Source organism: Entelurus aequoreus, linkage group LG06 (genome assembly GCF_033978785.1).
Source record: "Entelurus aequoreus isolate RoL-2023_Sb linkage group LG06, RoL_Eaeq_v1.1, whole genome shotgun sequence".
NCBI lineage: Eukaryota > Metazoa > Chordata > Actinopteri > Syngnathiformes > Syngnathidae > Entelurus > Entelurus aequoreus.
In genome coordinates, this window is record NC_084736.1 from 38,209,208 (window position 1) to 38,230,616 (window position 21,409).

The 21,409-nt window shown below is 42.4% G+C and overlaps 1 protein-coding gene across 2 annotated transcripts in view; it reads right to left on the reverse strand.

Moving 5' to 3' along the window:
* The window catches only part of bmp1a (bone morphogenetic protein 1a), a 177,645-nt gene that overhangs the window by 88,911 nt on the left and 67,325 nt on the right, over positions 1 to 21,409 (reverse strand). For both annotated transcript variants that reach the window (XR_009826541.1, XM_062050700.1), the window contains exons 3-4: positions 20,872 to 20,997; positions 17,519 to 17,636 (exon numbers count right to left, since the gene is read on the reverse strand). Coding sequence is in view for 1 of the 2 variants with exons in the window: in XM_062050700.1 (XP_061906684.1) it covers positions 17,519 to 17,636; positions 20,872 to 20,997 (244 nt within the window). In the remaining variant the exon portion in view is untranslated. The remainder of the gene's footprint in view (positions 1 to 17,518; positions 17,637 to 20,871; positions 20,998 to 21,409) is intronic.

Sequence of the window (21,409 nt, forward strand, 5' to 3'; positions counted from 1 at the left end):
TACCAGCAGAGGAGCATGTTCGGCAGCGCACACACACAGAGTACTTACAAGCAGACACAGTATGTAGACAGAAAAGGGAGAACGGACGCATTTTGGTGTAAAAAGTAAAGATAAAGGTGAAGTTATAACACTGAAACACCCTCAGGAAGAGGTGCTTTAAGACGGTGGTCCCCAACCTTTTTGTAACTGCGGACCGGTCAACGCTTGAAAAGTTGTTCCACGGACCGGGGGGGTATGGTATTTTTATTTTATTTTTTCAGAAAAAAATACAATCATGTGTGCTTACGGACTGTATCCCTGCAGGCTGTATTGATCTATATTGATATATAATGTAGGAACCAGAAATATTAATAACAGAAAGAAACAACCCTTTTGTTCGAATGAGTGTGAATGAGTGTAAATGGGGGAAGGAGGTTTTTTGGGTTAGTGCACTAATTGTAAGTGTATCTTGTGTTTTTTATATTGTTTTAATAAAAAAATTAAAAAAAATAAAAAGAAAAATTTATTTTTATTTTTATTTTTTATTTCTTGTGCGGCCCGGTACCAATCGATCCACGGACCGGTACAGGGCCACGGCCCGGTGGTTGGGCACCACTGCTTTAAGACATGGCTAGCTAGCAGCTAACATCCATCCACAGTGTTCTAGCTACTTCTAAATCACTAATCCTCCCATCCATGGCGACAAATAAAGAACGTTTTTTTACAAGTGACCTTATCACTGGAGGACGAGGAATAGCTAAACATGCTTCACTACACACCCTAGGAGGATACAATAGCTCACCGGTGTCACCACAAACGCTAGCGCACCTGAATGTAAACATACGCCATGGGTGGATCTACACCTGACTTCCACTGTAATGATACCAAGTACAGGAGCGTATCTAGTCGATACTACTATGATTACATTGATATTTTTTATCATCACAAAATCTTTTTGCCTTTTTTTTTAATTCATAGCTACTTCTAAGTCACTAATCCTGGCCTCCATGGCAACAAATAAAGTATGTTTCTTACAAGTAACATTAACACTGGAGGATGAGGAATAGCTAAACATGCTTCACTACACACCCTAGGACAGACCTGGGCATTGTACGGCCCGTGGGCCGCGTCCGGCCCTTTGCGCATCCCTGTCCGGCCCGCGTGAGGCCAATCATAAATTACAAAATACATTTCAAAAAGTATCTATGTCGAGTGTGCAATACAACGGTGCTGCTTTTGTTTTGAAAAGCGTTATTTGTATTACTTCCGTGTGGACGTATGCGCGTGTGCGATTGTGAGTGAATTGAACGGCGCAATCACAAATTACAAAATAAAGTTTAGAAAACATCTATGTCGTGCGCGCAATACAACTGTGCTGCTTTTATTTTGAAATGTCTTATTCATGCCGTAAATCCGGGGGGAACCTGTGAGTGAAGGTGCATAGAGACAAGTGATGAGACGCTAAAACAGGAAAAGTTGATGACGAATGGCGTGTTTTCAACAAGACATGGACTGGCAAGTATTTCTTTACATAAATTAATGGTAAAGCCGTGTGCTTAATGTGTGGTACACAGCTTGCTGTGTTTAAAGAATATCATTTTAATCGCCACTACACGAAGAAACACGAGGGAAAATACCGGAATGTGTCTGATGAAGCGCGCGCAAGGGAGGCCGATGCGTTGATGGTAAAACTGCAAAGCCAACAAGGACTTTTTGCCATATTTCACACCCCCAGAGATGCAGCCGTCAGGACAAGTTTCGTCATTTCTCACAAAAGCGCCAGAAAAAGTAAGGCGTTTTCTGACAGAGAGTTTATTAAGGAGTGCTTATTGGACTCTGTTGCGCTGATATGCCCGGAGACATGGACTGTTTTTCGCTAACTTTGGATGAGAGCTCTGATGTACGTGACACCGCCCAGCTGCTCTTCTTCTTACGTGGGATAACTGCAGACTTTCAAATCACGGAGTAGCTGGCAGCCATGCAGTCAATTAAAGAGACAACCACAGGTAATGACTTGTTCACATAGGTAAATGCGTGTTTGGACATGTTAGGACTGAAATGGGACAAGCTGGCAGGTGTGACAATCCAATCCACTTTATTTATATAGCACATTTAAACAACAAAATGTTTCCAAAGTGCTGCACAACAATATTAAAAACAATATTCAAATATTATCCTTAGCTCCACCAATGACTGAATAAAAAGAAAAAACAATTACATATGAAACCAATATAAAAAACAATAGAAAATAAATATGATTAAAAACTATTTTTAACAACAGATGGTTGTCCAAATCTGATGGGGAAAAATGTTGGACAATGCAGGATAAAGTGACCATCAAAAGCAATCTGCTTTTGTATAAAGTTAAGTTAGGTTAAATTAAATTATTATTATTAGTAGTAATTATTATTATTATTATCATCATTATTATTTATCTTACGGTATATCAAGAATAATATTGAGCAAAATTTAATTGAAATATTGTCGTGTGGCCCTCCAGCAGTGCTCGGGTTGCTTATGCGGCCCCCGGTGAAAATTAATTGCCCACCCCTGCCCTAGGAGGATACAATAGCTCACTGCTAACAGCAAGCTTGCACCCCTGAATGTAAACAAATGCCATGGGTGGATCTACACCTGACATCCACTGTAATGATACCAAGTGAAATAAAGTATCTAGTTGATACTACTATGATAACATCGATATTAAATGCTTTTTCCTTTTTTTTAAAATTCATATTATGTTTATAAAGTCAGTAAATACGTCCCTGGACAAATGAGGACTTTGAATATGACCAATGTATGATCCTGTAACTACTTGGTATCGGATCTATACCTAAACGTGTGGTATCATCCAAAACTAATGTAAAGTATCAAAGAAGAGTAGAATAAGTGATTATTACATTTCAACAGAAGTGTAGATAGAACATGTTAAAACAGAAAATAAGATGTTAACAATAAATGAACAAGTGGATTAATAATCTATTTTTTACAGTTTGTCTCTCATTATGTAGACAAAATAATAGGTAGATAAATGACACAATATGTTACTGCATACGTCAGCAGACTAATTAGGAGTCTTTGTTTGTTTACTTACTACTAAAAGACAAGTTGTCTAGTATGTTCACTATTTTATTTAAGGACTAAATTACAATAATAAACATATGTTTCATGCACCCTAACATTTTTTGTTCAAATAAAGACAATAATTACATTTTTGTGGTCCCCTTTATTTAGAAAAGTATCAAAATACATTTTGGTACTGGTACCAAAATATTGAAATGGGGACAACCTTAGTAAAAACATACCTGATTGATAGGGGAGCAGCATGAGGTGTACTAATGCAGATGTTGACATTAAAAGGTTCAGTGAGGGATGAAGGGCGGGCACACACACATACACACACTCACACACACGCACACACACACACACAAACACACACACACACACACACACACACACACACACACACACACACACACACACACACACACACACACACACACACACACACGGTGGCAGACAGCCGCTCTCTAATTACCAGCAGCCTCTCCTGAGACACGCCTTGAACTTTGCAAAGGCCAGCGGGGGGCGCCTGCTCAATATGCAGCGGAGTCAGGCCTTCCCACTGGTAACCTCTGCCACCTGTGTGGATAATGCCATCCCTGTTGCTACCAAGCTAAAAATGGCTAGCAACAGTTAGCTGCGAAAAGTTCCGTCTAATGAACCATGTCCACTTTTTGCGCTCAATGGTATATATCATGTGAGTCTGTGACTACCCTAAATTACAGACTATAAACCGCTACCCTTTGTACCCTGCGGCTTATAAATCAGTGCAGCTAATTTATGGATTTTTCTTCGCTGACGGCCAAATACCGTATTTCCCGCACCATAAGGCGCCCCGTGTTGTAAGCCGCACCTTCAATGAATGGCATATTTCAAAACTTTGTTTACCTATTAGCCGCCCTGTGTTATTAGCCGCACCTACGCTACGCTAAAGGGAATGTCAAAAAAAACAGTCAGATAGGTCAGTCAAACTTTAATAATATATTACAAACCAGCGTTCTAACAACTCTGTTCATTCCCAAAATGTAATGTGCAAATGTGCAATCACAAAAATAGTAACACTCAAAATAGTGCAGAGCAATAGCAACATCAATAACTCAACGTTGCTCATACGTTAGTGTCACACAACACACAAAATAAACATTTAAAGCTCACTTTCTGAAGTTATTACTCATCCACAAATCCCTCAAATTATTCTTCTTCGGTGTGCTTCATTTGTTTTTTGACACCATTTGTGATGTGGACGCGCATGCAGTCATAGATCAACAGGGACGGAGCTGCGTGAAAAAAGTCACCCGGTCTCTCCGCTCATCTTTTCTTCATCCATCCATCCCTTCGAGTTAGCTTTTATGAGGACGCCGGCTGGAAAGTTCTCTTTTGGCAAGGTCTTCCTTTTGAATATCACCGTGGGTGGAAGTTTCTGGCCGTTAGCATGGCAAGCTAGAACCACGGTGAAGGACGACTTCTCATTCCCTGTGGTGCGAATATTCACCGTACGTGTTCCCGTTGTATCCACAGTGCGGTTCACATGGATATCAAAAGTCAGTGGAACCTTGTACGCGTCTCTTAGTCGGAGACATTTTGTGGTCTTTACAGAAACACACAAACGAAATGAAACGTAATATCCGCACGCTTCTTCTTCTACGGGGGCGGGTGCTCACCTTGGCGGTTGCTTACAGTAGAAGAAGAAGCGCTTCCTCTTCTATGGGGGCGGTTGCTTACCGTAGAAGAAGAAACGCTTCCTCTTCTACGGGGAAAAAATATGGCGGCTGTTTACCGTAGTTGCGAGACCTAAACTTTATGAAAATAAATATTAATATTAATCCATATATAAGGCGCACCGGGTTATTAGCCGCGCTGTCAGCTTTTGAGAAAAATTGTGGTTTTTAGGTGCGGCTTATGGTGCGGAAAATACGGTAGTTAAAAAAAACGACAACAACAACACGCAAAGACCCTGAATCAGTGTGTTATTGTTTGTGATGTGGCGCCACCTTCTGGATGAGTTTGCTCACTGCAGGTGCGGCAGTGCTGCATTGCGCTTCTGTTTCGACTGAGCTTTCAACCGGAAGTACACATGCCGTTCCGTCTTCTAGCCGTCCATATTGTTTCTGCTCGTATGGATTCTACATTTTGGGCCGCACGGTGGCACAGGGGTTAGTGCATGTGCCTCACAATACGAAGGTCCTGAGTAGTCCTGAGTTCAATCACAGGCTCTGGATCTTTCTGTGTGGAGTTTGCATGTTCTCCCCGTGACTGCGTGGGTTCCTTCCGGGTACTCCGGCTTCCTCCCACCTCCAAAGACATGCACCTGGGGATAGGTTTATTGGCAACACTAAAATGGGCCCTAGTGTGTGAGTGTTGTCTATCTGTGTTGGCCCTGCGATGAGGTGGCGACTTGTCCAGGGTGTACCCCGCCTTCCGCCCGAATGCAGCTGAGATAGGCTCCAGCGCCCCCCCGCAACCCCGAAAGGGACAAGCGGTAGGAAATGGATGGATGGATGGATTCTACATTCATCACTGCTGGCAACGTTTGTAACCAAGACAATGTGTGACGTCACAACAAATGGCAATCATATGGTTATTGTCAGTACTATCAGAAAACAAAGACTAAAACCAACTACAACCAACACTAGCAATGGTTATACTGGTAAAAATAAGTTAGCAGCCTAATGTACACTCAAAACTAAAGAGGAGACATTTTACCAAGGTATGACTATAGGCTACTGTTTCAAACCTTTCAGATTGCCATATAACTTGGTTCATGTAGTCCACAATATGCAAACACATTTACTGGTGTCCGTTATTAATATTAACTTACAACGGGATTCTTTTTGCATTGTTTCAGTCTCATGAATTCACCAAAACGTCACCGCTGAGTTATTACTGTTTAGCTGATTGGAGAGCTAGCTTGCGCAGCTAGTGGGTCCATGGCCATGACTTCTGTTTTGTTTGATCAGCAAGACATTGTTTGGAAACAATAAAGGTAAACATAAACATTTACAGAATCATTCTGTGTAAATAACTCATTTCACAACATCTGCATTTTATAGTCCGGTGCGGCTAATGTAGGAGAAATGATTGTTTTCTTCTAAGATCTAGTTGGTGCAGTTTATACACCGGTGCTCTCCATAGTTAGGGTTAATATGGTGTGTGTGTGTGTGTGTGTGTGTGTGTGTGTGTGTGTGTGTGTGTGTGTGTGTGTGTGTGTGTGTGTGTGTGTGTGTGTGTGTGTGTGTGTGTGTGTGTGTGTGTGTGTGTGTGTGTGTGTGTGTGGCATTTTGGGGGCTTCAGAGGAAACCATTCCCTTTCTAGCACTCATCTACCCGCTGGTACAAAGTGAACTGGTGTGTCGCCTGTCAATCACAGGGCACATCATGGCCACATAGACCAACACTATATTGCCAAAAGTATTTGGCCACCTGCCTTGACTCACATATGAAGTTGAAGTGCCTTCCCATTCCTAACCCATAGGGTTCAATATGACCTTTTGCAGCTATTACAGCTTCAACTCTTCTGGGAAGGCTGTCCAAAAGGTTGCGGAGTGTGTTTATAGCAATTTTCCACCATTCTTCCAAAAGCGCATTGGTGATGTTGGTGGAGAAGGCCTGGCTCTCAATCTCTGTTCTAATTCATCCCAAAGGTGTTCTATCTGGTTCAGGTAAGGACTCTGTGCAGGCCAGTCAAGTTCATCCACACCAGACTCTGTCATCCATGTCTTTATGGATCTTGCGTTGTGCACAGTCATGTTGGAAGAGGAAGGGGCCCGCTCCAAACTGTTCCCACAAGGTTGGAAGCATGGAATTGTCCAAAATGTTTTGGTATTCTGGAGCATTCAAAGGAACTAAGGGACCAAGCCCAACTCCTGAAAAACAACCCCACACCATAATTTCTCCTCCACCAAATTTCACAATCGGCACAATGCAGTCTAAAATGTAGCGTTCTCCTGGCAACCTCCAAACCCAGACTGGTCTATCAGATTGCCAGATGGAAAAGCGTGATTCATCACCCCAGACCCAACGTGCTTTACACCACTGCATCCCACGCTTTGCATTGGACTTGGTGATGTATGGCTTAGATACAGCTGCTCGGCCATGGAAACCCATTCCATGAAGCTCTCTGCGTACTGTACGTGGGCTAATTGGAAGGTCACATGAAGTTTGGAGCTCTGTAGCAACTGACTGTGCAGAAAGTCTTTGCACTATGCTGACCTCTCTGTCAGTTTACGTGGCCTACCACTTGGTGGCTGAGTTGCTGTTGTTCCCAAACGCTTCACTTTTCTTATAATAAAGCCAACAGTTGACTTTGGAATATTTAGAAGCGGGGAAATTTCACGACTGGATTGGTTGCATCCTATGACAGTTCCACGCTGGAAATCACTGAAAGCGGCCCATTCTTTCACAAATGTTTGTAGAAACAGTCGCCATGCGTAAGTGCTTCATTTTATACACCTGTGACCGGGCCAAGTGATAAGGACACCTGATTCTCATCATTTGGATGGGTGGCCAAATACTTTTGGCAATATAGTGTATGTTCACACTGCAGGTGCGTTCCCTTTTTTCTGCTACATTTGACATGTATCGGATTTTCTCATGCAAATGTGAACAGTCCGACCAAGTCCTCCTTCGTAGGTGGAATTGAGTCCGATACGCATCCGATGCCACTGCGGTCTGAACGATTGTGTCGCGTTTATAAGACGCATACGTCATCATTCTTTGCCAAAATAGAAAGTCTGCGAAAGAAATAGTCGGCAATGTGAGATGTTTCAGAACTAACTATTTATATATTATTTATGTCTGCACCTTATTGCTCTTTTATCCTGCACTACAACCAGCTAATGCAACAACATTTTGTTTTTATCTGTACTGTAAAGTTGAAATTTGAATGCCAATAAAGGAAGTCTAACGTCAATGTCCTAACACTCCTGACTTTGACTGCCTGTCCTCACTTACCACATTAAAGCAAATGCTTTGTAACAAGAGCCAAAACCACAATTCTTGCCCTCTACCATTTTAATGTCCTACACAAAACCCTTGAAGTTGCCACAAAGGTGAAACCTCCTAGCAGTGGAGCCATGTTTACACACCACAGCACGTGTGGCTTTCTGATGTTAAGGACACATTTTTGTTATGTGAACTGCTAAAATCGAATTTAACAGAAAATCCAAATTTTGGCATCATACTCTTCAAGTTTCCATAACAACCATATTGTAATGGGATGTGCACACTGTGATGGGGCAAAAAAGTACATGGGAGTCCACTTGAACAGCAGACTGGACTGGAAGGACAACAGCAAAGCTGTTTACAAGGTTACTTTGTGGACACCGTCTGCTCCACACGCTGTAAGGCTTTGCTGTCGTCCAGCATTCTGTTTTTCTTTACTTTGTAGCCAGTTCAGTTTAATTTCGTTTTCCATAGCCACCCCTAACCTTCAACGCCTTTTTTAGGGGCACTCGCCTTTTGTTGAGGAAGCTTAGGTCCTTTAATGCAGTGTTTTTCAACCACTGTGCCGCGGCACACTGGTGTGCCGTGAGATACAGTCTGGTGTGCCGTGGGAGATTATGTAATTTCAACTATTTGGGTTAAAAATATTTTATGCAAACCAGTAATTATAGTCTGCAAATACAGTGCCGTTGTTGAGTGTCGGTGCTGTCTAGAACTCGGCAGAGTAACCATGTAATACTCTTCCATATCAGTAGGTGGCAGCAGGTAGCTAATTGCTTTGTAAACGTCGTTTCTAATGCTTAAACCAAAAATAAACAAAAGGCGAGTGCCCCTAAAACAAGGTATTGAAGCTTAGGGATGGCTATGGAAAACGAAACTAAAACTGAACTTGTCATGAACTGTGGTTTGGATCATGTTTTATGTTATTTTCGGTTTAAGACTCCATAAGTTCCTGTCTTTGTGCACTCTTGTTTGTTTTGTCACCATGACTACCAATCAGTTCACCTGTCCTCGCGACTCACGCACCTGATTCATTTGAACTCAAGCACCTGTTTTCAATCACCACATGACTTTTTAAGCCTGCCTTTCTGTTCACTCGTCCTGGCTTCATTGTTTGCGTCACACCGTTTATGCCAAGTAAGTTTTGTTTTGTTCATGTCTGATGCAAAGTTTATGCCAAGTGTTCGTTCATGCCATAGCCTATGCTAAGTCCTAGCTTCATGAGTTTTAGGCACGCTTGCCTTTTTTTTGTTATTTGCCTGTATATATCCTCGCCGCCGCAGGAGACCCGTGCTGATGACATCACCCTGCTCACGTTTGATGACCTCAGAGACCAAGATTTTTTTTTTAATTCTCTTAACTTTTTCTATCAGCTGCCACCAAAGGACTTTTTTGCCAAGATCAGACACTACCAGAACATTTTTTCACAGACCCGCTCACCAGGTCTGTCCTTGTCATCCAAATTTCATGCCCCGCCCCCCAAGACTCAAGCCCCACCCCCGTCACAAAATGTGTCTTTTTTTCCGCCCACACAACCCCAGGTGGGGGATAAAGAACTCATTTTTGGACAATTTAGAGGGGAGGATTCTGCCCCCCTTCTGACCTCCCTCCACCCACCCCAAAAGACGGTTCCAGACCGCGGGGAGCGCGTCTGGTATCCGCTCCTTGAGGGGTGGGGGCTAGGGCTGGGAGCTGTTCAGGTGGGGCGGCTCAGCGTCACGCCGAGCCACAGCCGCCAGCCCGGCCGCCGCCACCGGTCTTTCGGCCTGCTAAGCCGCAACCTCCGGTCCGGCCACCACCACTAGTCTTTCGGCCTGCTAGGCCGCAACCTCCGGTCCGGCCACCACCACCGGTCTTTCGGCCTGCCAAGCCGCAACCCCCAGCTAGGCCACCTCCACCTACACCACGGCTAGCACCTGTCGCTGCTCCAAGGCTAGCACCATGACCTGCACCACGGCTAGTACCAGCGCCAAGGCTAGCACCATCGCCAAGGCTAGCACCTACGCCACGGCTAGCTCCATGCCCTGCTCCAGGGCTAGCACCAGCAGCACCACGCCAAGTTCCACGACAGGTCCCAGTACCTGCACCACAACGAGTTCCGGTACCAGCTCCACGGCAGGGTCCAGTACCTGCACCCAGGCAAGTTCCAGTAGCAGCTCCACGCCAAGTGCCGCCAGGCGCAGCTCCACGACGCCAAGTTCCGCCAGTCGCAGCTCCACGACGCCAACTGCCGCCAGTCGCAGCTCCACGACGCCAACTGCCGCCAGTCGCAGCTCCACGACGCCAACTGCCGCCAGTCGCAGCTCTACGTCGCCAAGACCCAAGCCAAGACCAAGACCCAAGCCAAGACCAAAACCCATGCCAAGACCAAAACCCATGCCAAGACCAAGACCCATGCCAAGACCAAGATCCATGCCAAGACCAAGATCCATGCCAAGACCAAGACCAAGACCCGCCATGCCAAGACCCGCCACACCAAGACCCACCGCCTGCTTTGTCTACGGCACCTGTGACTACTTCATCTGCTATTTCCACGCCTGCCACGACGACGCGCGCAGCTTCCACGCCTGCCACGATGACGACGCGCCTGCCTCCTCGTCGGCCACGGATGTGGCCACTTCCTGCTCGTCCGCCACGCCAAGTGCGCCCACCTCCTCGTCGGCCACGGATGTGGCCCTTCCCGGGTCGCCCACCTCGTAAGGTACAGCGGCGGTTTACGCGTCGCCGCCACCTGATTCTGCCTCAGTGGATTCGGGGACACTTGGTCTGGCGACCCGCCGCCATGTCCCCCTCCCGCCCTCCCATGACTATTGATCTTGTTTCTGTTGGGTTTTTGGACATCTGGAATCTGTCGTTGAGGAGGGGGTTCTGTCATGATCTGTGATTTGGATCATGTTTTATGTTATTTTCGGTTTAAGACTCCATAAGTTCCTGTCTTTGTGCACTCTTGTTTGTTTTGTCACCATGACTACCAATCAGTTCACCTGTCCTCACGACTCACGCGCCTGATTCATTTGAACTTACGCACCTGTTTTCAATCACCACATGACTTTTTAAGCCTGCCTTTCTGTTCACTCGTCCTGGCTTCATTGTTTGCGTCACACCGTTTATGCCAAGTAAGTTTTGTTTTGTTCATGTCTGATGCAAAGTTTATGCCAAGTGTTCGTTCATGCCATAGCCCACATATGTCAGAGTCAAGGCCCGCGGGCCATATCCGGCCCGCGAGAAGGTTTTTTACGGCCCTTGGGATGATCTTGATTTATTATTAGAACCGGCCCGCAGACCGCAGATCTTTTACACGCACCAAGCGGATGCCGGTCCAAGGTTCCGAAAGGGGGCGAGCGGCCCGCCGGGACGCGCCTGCCGGCCGAAGGGCTGCAGCCCGGCCGTCAGTCGCGGAGCCCGCCGTGCCACGCGCGCCAAGGGGGCGGGCCGAAACCCGGCCCCGAGGCCCTGAGACTTCTGCTTTGTTTCCCCAAACCGCGCGTCACCGCCGGGCCCGCACCACCGTCGGGCTGCAGCCCGAGCGTCGGTGGCGGAACCCGTCATGTGCCGCGCGCGCCAAGCGGAGCGGGGGGGTCAAGCGGGCCGAAACCCGCAGGCCACCCCCTCACCACGAGGCCCTGAGACTTCTGCGTTTGACCCCTACGCGCGGCCCGTCGGGACGCGCCCGCCGTCAAGCCACGAGGGCCAGCCGTCGGGTCGCGGAGCCCGCCGTGCCACGCGCGCCAAGGGGCGGGCCGAAACCAGCGGGGGGTTTCGGGCACCCAACTCGCCTCCCTCCCACGGAGGGAGGAGGGGGGTTTAATGTGAACATTACTGTGCAATCACATATTTAGAGTTTTTACTCAATTCAAGTTTAAAAGTTAAAGTTTAATATTTGTTTTCACTGCATGTTACTTCTCCTTAAACAAAGTGTTGTTTTTGATTTATAGATTTTTGCACTTTATTTTATTGTATTTCAATTTAATTATATTTTAAAAATATTTCAGTTGAGTGGATGATAGAAAATTGCTATTATTGTTTTTTTCTTTGAAGTAAATTTAGCCCACTTTTGCTAAAATAGAAAATATAGGCTACTGATGGTGCCTTGAATACCGGTTTCTTTCATTTAATGTTCATGTTATGGGGATTTTTATATAAAGGAAATTTGTCTTTTGTGTCTGTTGAAAATTAAAGATTACTGACAGAGCCATAAGAAAATATTGCTTTATTTATCTGATCATATTGGAATATATTTGTTAGGTTTTCAGTAGGTTCAATTAGGTTCACTAGACTATATGCGTCATTTAAAAATTTTTCAATGAACATTCGAACAGTCCGGCCCTCGGCTTGTAGCTAAATTTTTTATTTGGCCCTCCGTCCATTTGACTTTGACACCCCTGCCATAGCCTATGCTAAGTCCTAGCTTCATGTGTTTTAGGCACGCTTGCCTTTTTTTTGTTATTTGCCTGTATTTAGGTAGTTGGGTGATTTATGTTTAATAAACCTAATCCTACCTTCACGCCTTCGTCTGGAGCGGTCAGTCTTGCATTCCGGGAGAACAAACCTCTTTAAGACAACCCTTGTTGTGACAGAACTGGCTACAAAGTAACCAAAAACAAAATGCTGGACGACAGCAAAGACTTACAGCGTGTGGAGCAAACGGCGTCCACAAAGTACATCCGTACACGACATGACAATCAACAATTTCCACACAAAGGATAGCGTCCGCACAACTGAAATAGTCTTGATTTCTAAAACAAAGCAGGTGCAGGAAATAGCGCTCAAAGGAAGACATGACACTGCTACAGGAAAATACCAACAAAACAGGAAAAGCCACCAAAATAGGAGTGCAAGACACCACACACAGGAAAACACCAAAAAACTCCAAATAAGTCACAGCGTGATGTGACAGGTCATGATACTTACTTAGAGACAATAACTATAGTAATGCATGCTTGGTTATGGTTTGAATTCATATCCAACAACTGCAACAATGACTTTTTATTGTCAATATCAACTACAGAGTTTAAATTTTTTTATGTTTTCTGCTGGTGGTGTGCCTCCGCATTTTTTCAACAAACACAAATGTGCCTTGGCTCCAAAAAGGTTGAAAAACACTGCTTTAATGTGTGCACCAAGCTGTTGAAGATCTTGTATCAGTCAGTTGTGGCCAGTGCCCTGTACTTTGCAGTGCTTTGTTGGGGGAGCAGCACCAGCAAAAGGGACTTCAACCGAATTGACAAGCTGATCCGGAATGCCGGCCAAACTATTGGAACGCAGTTGGAGGCGTTTGTGTCAGTGAGGGACAGGAGGACAAAGTGTTTGTGTCAGTGAGGGACAGAAGGACAAAGTGTTTGTGTCAGTGAGGGACAGAAGGACAAAGTGCTGGCCATCATGGACAATCCACTCCAGCAGACAATTGAGGGACAATGGAGTTCATAGTCCAACAGGCTCCTTCAGCTTGGTTCCCACAGTGTTGGATTCAAGAACTCCTTCATCCAGCTGTATAAACACTGGCCATACAGCAATAGATGACATCTGTCTATTACCTGACACCTGACATGTTAGCTACCTCTCTTTCTTTATAATGTACATTTTCTGCTGGATCTACTTTCTATTTTATGCTGCAGCTCTTACATATACTGTAATAGTGTACATGGTCTTTGTTAAATATTATATAAAAAATATAATACAATATAATATATCAGTATATATCATATACTCTATATATAATATGTAAATATTACATACGTGTTATATTTTGTATTGCTACTACGGTACATTTTTAGTCTACTTTATTCCTGCATTATCCTTTCCATCCTTACCCTTTCCATCCTTTGTAACAATTTCCTTTGTGGATCATTAAAGTTTGTCTAAGTCTAAGTCTAAGTCTAAGTTCTTGGACTGTGAGGAAACAGGAGTAACAGGAGATGACGTCTAAGGGATGTCACGTTATGAACATTTCACAAATCAAGCTTTTTTGCCACCAAAATGGTTGTCATTATTATCATGGTGTTGTTCAAAAAGCACTTTTACACACACCAACATTTTATAACCAAGTCTTATTTCAATTTAATTAAAAATAAAAATGACATTTTGTTCTGTCATATTATTTTGATTTTAGTGTTAAATAGGTGTGTCTTCTTCTGTTTCAAATTTGTAAAGTTTTTTAGTTTTGTTCTTATGATAAAGTAAAAACAGGTGTTGGGGCGCTTTGCTTCCAGTTCGTTTTTATTCTTTCAATTATAGATTATAGAGCACAGCCTGTAGGTTAGTTAGCTTAGTTGCCCAGACAGCCATGTGTTTATGCAAGTTTAGATTGAGGTACGTCGTTTCTAAAAGGGTCATATTTACATTTAAAAGACTTGCTTGTGGTCTACATAACATGTAATGGTGGTTCTGTGGTCCAAATGATGTTTTACAGACCGTCTCTTCAGGGTGCACTGTTTTGTGGGCGCTCTTTTTTCCGTGGCTCCACTTCCACTGCCTCTTCTCCCCGTCATCCATGTTGTAGTTTTCCGCACTTCCATAACGAGTCTACTGACAGCTATAAGTTGGAGCTATGCGCTACTTTTTTATTAGAAATGGATGTATGTGCATGTACGAGCCAGTCGGCCCCATAACAAGAGTATTGAGAAAAAAATTGCCAATAAGCTCACTGACTACATGGCGGACTTGCGCAAAGCACTTTAGGTAAACTTCTACCATATATGGAGATATCGGCTGACGCCACAATACAAACAACTTGTCTGGAGGAAGTATGAAGGAAAGCAAGATTGTTTTATAAATACCTCCGCCACCCCTCCACGGTTTGATTTTCACATTTTTGGGACTTATGCAGATCCCAAATATGCATGTAAGTTGGTTTTGCATGATAGGTTCCCCTATAATGGGGAAATACGTTAATGTGTCCTGAATTTGTGTTAGCATTTCAGCTAGCTAGCGCTAGCTTTCTCCTCCAGTGAATGAGCACCGTCAACAGTCCGTGAGTTTATCAAAGTGTGGTCGTCAATCACGGTTTTCCCATCATTTTAATTCGAAACGTTAACACTAACCGTCGAGAGTTTTACCGAGGTTTATCATTACACCGTTTATCGTTACATCTCTAAAAAAAAATGGGGGGAGAACCAGTACTTTTTAGAGGCGGTACAATACCGACAATGATTCATTAGTTTCGCAGTACTATACGAGTACCGGTATACCGTACAACCCTTGTTCTAACTTATATTCGTCAGTAGACTCCGTATGGAAGCACTAAAAACTACAACAAAAACGGCGGGGAGAAGACGCTGTCAAAGTGGAGGCACGTAAATAAGACCCGCCCACAAAATAATCCTGGAGAGACATAGTCTACGCCAAATTATTACCTAAGAACATGTGACGTAGACCACAAGGAAGTGATTTACATATATAAAACCCAAAGCCAGTGAAGTTGTCATGTTGTGTAAATGGTAGATAAAAAGAGAATATAATCATTTGAAAATCATTTTCAACTTATATTCAATTGAATAAACTACAAAGATAAGATACTTAATGTTCGAAATGGAAAACGTTGTTATTTTTTGCAAATATTAGCACATTTGGAATTGATGCCTGCAACATGTTTCAAAAAAGCTGGCACAAGTGGCAAAAAAGACAGAAAGTTGAGGAATGCTCATCAAACACTTATTTGGAACATCCCGCAGGTGAACTACGCTCCGTAATATCATCAAAAGTTTAAGATAATCTGGAGAAATCAAAGCACGTAAGGCATGATATTACAGACCTTCGATCCCACAGGCGGTACTGCATCAAAAAGCGACATCAGTGTGTAAAGGATATCACCACATGGGCTCAGGAACACTTCAGAAAACCACTGTCAGTAACTACAGTTGGTCGCTACATCTGCAAGTGCAAGTTAAAACTCTGCTATGCAAAGCCAAAGCCATTTATCAACAACACAAACGCTTTGCTGGGCCCGAGCTCATCTAAGATGGACTGATGCAAAGTTGAAAAGTGTTCTGTGGTCTGACGAGTCCACATTTCAAATTGTTTTTGTAAACTGTGGACGTCGTGTCCTCCGGACCAAAGAGGAAAAGAACCATCCGGATTGTTCTAGGTGCAAAGTTAAAAAGGCAGCATCTGTTAAAGTTAAAGTTCCAATGATTGTCACACACACACTAGGTGTGGCGAAATGTGTCCTCTACATTTGACCCATCCCCTTGTGCCCCCCCTGGGAGGTGAGGGGAGCAGTGAGCAGCAGCGTGCACCGCGCTCGGGAATCATTTTGGTGATTTAACCCCCATTTACAACCCTTGATGCTGGGTGTCAAGCAGGGAGGTAATGGGTCCCATTTTTTGTAGTCTTTGGTATGACTCGGCCGGGGTTTGAACTCACGACCTCCCAGTCTCAGGGCGGACACTCTAACCACGAGACCACTGAGCTGGTAAAGCAGGGAGGTAATGGGTCCCATTTTTATAGTCTTTGGTATGACTCAGCCGGGGTTTGAATTCACGGCCTACCGATATCAGAGCGGACACTCTAACCACAAGGCCACTGTGATGGTATGGGGGTGTATTAGTGCCCAAGGCATGGGTAACTTACACATCTGTGAAGGCACCATTAATGCTGAAAGGTATATGCAGCTTTTGGAGCAACATATGTTGTTATCATGGACGCCCCTGCTTATTTCAGCAAGACAAAGCCAAGCCACGTGTTACAACAGCGTGGCTCCATAGTAAAAGAGTGCAGGTACTAGACTGGCCTGCCTGTAGTCGAGACCTGTCTCCCATTGAAAATGTGTGGTGCAATATGAAGGCTAAAATAGCAGAAGGGAGACTGTTGAACAACTTAAGCTGTACATCAAGCAAGAATGGGAAAGAATTCCACTTTAAAAATGTGTCTCCTCAGTTCCCAAACCTTTACTGAGTGTTGTTAAAAGGAAATGCCATGTAACACAGTGGTAAAAATGCCTTTTTTGCAATGTGTTGCTGCCATTAAATTCTAAGTTCATGATTATTTGCAAAAAAAATGAAGTTTCTGAGTGTGAACATGAAATATCTTGTCTTTGCAGTCTATTCAATTGAATATAAGTTGAAAAGGATTTGCAAATCATTGTATTCTCTTTTTATTTACCATTTACACAACGTGGCAACTTCACTGCTTTTGGCTTTTGTAAAAAACAGTCAAAATATGACCTCTTTAAAAGCTGGACAGGTTGTTGTGATGTTTAAAATAGTCATAAATTGACAAGCCAGGTCCAAAGCGCGAGTGAACGGTCTCTTAGCAACTACAAACTTCCTCTCAGTGTCTGTTTTAATGCTGAGTGGACAAGGTAAAGGGCTGCGGAAGTCTCCCAGTGGGGCGCAGTGTTGTGTGCAACAGGCGTGACACAAGGGCCCAGTGACTGATGCACTGGCATGAAAAGATAGAGGGAATGTCTGTGTAATAACTGTGTAATAACTGCTCTCACACACAGAGGCCGGGAAGGGAGAAAGAATGGTGGAAAGGCAGGGAAGCACATAGGCGTTAAATCATTAGCTGGAGCTGAAGGAGCCCAGCCAAGAACTCACCCACATGGTCGGTAGGTAAAGACAATGTAGCTCTCCTCCTGTGTCCTCTCAATGAAGGTGACACAGGTGTGCTTCTCCCAGTGCCGCATGGCTTGGCGGAATATGGCCCGCTGGCTGCCTGAGTGGACAAAGGCAGGGTAAGATCGTGGCAGCCAGGACACACAACCGGCGGAAAAGGAGTCCGCCAAGAGGTCCAATAGAACATATTCAGTCATTAAGTCGTAAAAATGACATCATCGCTAACATCTCCCCATCTGGTTTCATCATCTCTGCATCTTATTTTTAACATCAATCCACTCATTTGATTCACTGGAACTAAAATACATAAATGGTATTCATGTCTGATACTCTTACAAGTACAAATAGTAGGGTACCGGTGCAATGTAATTTAGAAAGAGTTGCAATGTTGACTAATAAAACAAAGCTGTTTTTTTTTTTCAAACTGTCATTGCTCAAAACATAATATTGAATCAAAATGAATGTTATTATGAATTATTGTACACACACTCTGTCAATTCTCTTATATACTCTTTATTTCTAGACTTCTAGGGTGTTTGATTATCACATCACTCTAAATGTATAGACTATAAAGTTCACAAACAAAAAGAGGGATCCTAGTGGGCCAGGCCAATCTTTCCTTATCTCTAAACTAAAACTGGGGAAATGCGTGGAGTGTTCTGGGCTTCAGACATGATTTTATTTCAGAATTCCTTGAGAGAAAAAACGCCTGGTTAGGCTTTGGTATGTAAAGTTAAAGTTAAAGTACTTCCTTGGTTTACAGCTATGTTGTTATTATGCTATTTGTTACTTATGTATGTTATGTTGCAGCTATTTAAAATAGTTTTGTCAATTTGTTCTGGCCTGAAATAAATTGGCCCTTTGAAACATACACTACCGTTCAAAAGTTTGGGGTCACATTGAAATGTCCTTATTTTCAATGAAGATAACTTTAAACTAGTCTTAACTTTAAAGAAATACACTCTATACATTGCTAATGTGGTAAATGACTATTCTAGCTGCAAATGTCTGGTTTTTGGTGCAATATCTACATGGTGTATAGAGGCCCATTTCCAGCAACTATCACTCCAGTGTTCTAATGGTACAATGTGTTTGCTCATTGGCTCAGAAGGCTAATTGATGATTAGAAAACCCTTGTGCAATCATGTTCACACATCTGAAAACAGTTTAGCTCATTACAGAAGCTACAAAACTGACCTTCCTTTGAGCAGATTGAGTTTCTGGAGCATCACATTTGTGGGGTCAATTAAACGCTCAAAATGGCCAGAAAAAGAGAACTTTCATCTGAAACTCGACACTCTATTCCTGTTCTTAGAAATGAAGGCTATTCCACAAAATTGTTTGGGTGACCCCGGACTTTTGAACGGTAGTGTATATTTGTCTTTGTGTGTTGTATGTGGACCACATTGCTTAGCAGAGTTCAGTGATGCAAATGCATGTCAAGTTGATCAACAGATTGTATTATTCTCCAGTGCGATAACAGTACTGAAATGAAGGCTAAAAGGGCATTAATGGGAGCTTTTAAAAAAAAAGAAGAAAAAAAAAAAAAGTAACTAAATAGTAGGGCTGGGTGTCCCACGATTCGATTCAAAATAGATTCTAGGGGTCACGATTCGATTCAAAATCGATTTTTTTTCTATTCAAAACGATTCTCGATTCAAAAACGATTTTTTTTTTTTTTTTTTAAAACAATACACAACAATACCATAATAATGCAATACAATTTAATTTTGGAGTTCTGAACTTGTAATTTCTTGCAGTGTTTATTAAGTGGTAATATGTCACATTTGTCCCAATTAACTTTATACCCTGATAAACAGCCATATTCAGTGATGACATTATTGATATAAAGAAGACAGGAGTTGTGACAGGTAAAAAAAATTATGTCGTCACAATACATTGATAGCTTATTATACTGAGAGCCAATATTTATACCATGAATATTATTTTCTCTTCTTATTTTTGCAGTCAAGGGTTCAATAACCAAATTAAATAATAATCCAGATGCAGGACATCCCTGTTTTACTCCTCTTTTTAACAAAAAAGGTTCTGAAATATGATTATTGGTTTTGACTGACGCCATGGGCCTTGTATAAAGCATCTTAATCCATTGTATAAAATTATCTCCAAATCCAAATTTACATAATGTGCAAAACATAAATGACCAGTTTATGCGGTGGAATGCCTTCTCCGCATCAACAGTACATACTGCTGTGGGATAAGGGAGACTTCTAGCATAGTAAATAACATTAAACAATTTCCTTGTATTGTCTGAAGATTGTCGACCTTCCATGAAGCCAGTTTGGTCAGTATGAATTAATTTTCCTATTACATTTGATAATTGTGTGGGTAAGATTTTTGCCAAGATTCAAAAGGATTCTCTATTCATTCAATACATAGGATTTCAGCAGGATCTACCCCAGTCTGCTGACATGCAAGCAGAGTAGTAGATTTTTGTAAAAAGCTTTTATAATTGTAAAGGACAATGTTTTATCAACTGTTTGCAATGATGTACATTTGTTTTAACTATTAAATGAACCAAAAATATGACTTATTTTATCTTTGTGAAAATATTGGACAGTGTGTTGTCAAGTTTATGAGATGCGATGCAAGTGTAAGCCACTCTGACACTATTGTTCTTTTTTATTTTAATGTCTAATGATAATGTCAATGAGGGATTGCATTATGGTATTGCTGTGTATTGTTTTGTTGGATTGATTAATAAAAATTTAAAAAAAATAAAAATAAAAAATTTGAAAAATAAAATAAAATTAAACAAAAAAAAAAAAGATTTTTTAAAAATGAGAATCGATTCTGAATCGCACAACGTCAGAATCGATTTTTTCCCCCACCCCTACTAAATAGTTACTTTTCACAGTAACGCATTACTTTTTGGTGTAAGTAACTGAGTTACTTTTGAAATAAAGTAACTAGTTACTGGTTTTCAGTAACTAACCCAACACTGCTAGCCATGTCTTAAAGCACCTCTTCCTGAGGGTGTTTCAGTATTATAACTTCACCTTTATCTTTACTTTTTACACCAAAATGCGTCCATTCTCCCTTTTCTGTCTACACATTGTGTCTGCTTGTAAGTACTCTGTGTGTGTGCGCTGCCGAACATGCTCCTCTGCTCGTAAAACCAGCAATGTCACGACGTGACGACGCGCCGTCATGCCTGGGAAGCGGTACTTTTCAAACAGGGTATAGTACCGTTTTTGATTCATTAGCACCGCAATACTATACTAGTACCGGTACAGCGTACAACCCTATAGTATTGTCACATATAGAGCGATACATGAAATAATACATGGCCCACATAAAAGGCTGATACTTACCACTAAAATTACCGCTGATGACATATGGAATGACACCTTCAGGCCAAACACGCTCAGGTCTGGAAGTGGCGGCTCGTTTCCTTCGGCCAGAGCCTTGTCTGTTCTGGCTATTTTGATGAGTTGACCCTAGAAATAGAACAGGATTAATTTGACACACCAATGTAAGGGTAAAATAAGAGATGGAATTTATGGCTCTTTGAAGGGAGTCCAATCTTGAGGAGCCGATCCCTTTAAAGAACCGTTCAAAAGAATGGCTCTTTTTTTCTCACTGATTTTTTATTTTATTTTTTTAACTATTAAGGAAAGAATCCCTATTATCAGTTGTAAGATGAGGTGTGGACCACAATAATGTCCATTTACACAAATATTACATAATTGGTGGGAATTTTTGGGAAATAAATAAATATATATATATATATATATATATATATATATATATATATATATATATATATATATATATATATATATATATATATATATATATATATATATATATACACACAGTCACGATCAAAAATTTACATACGCCTGTAAA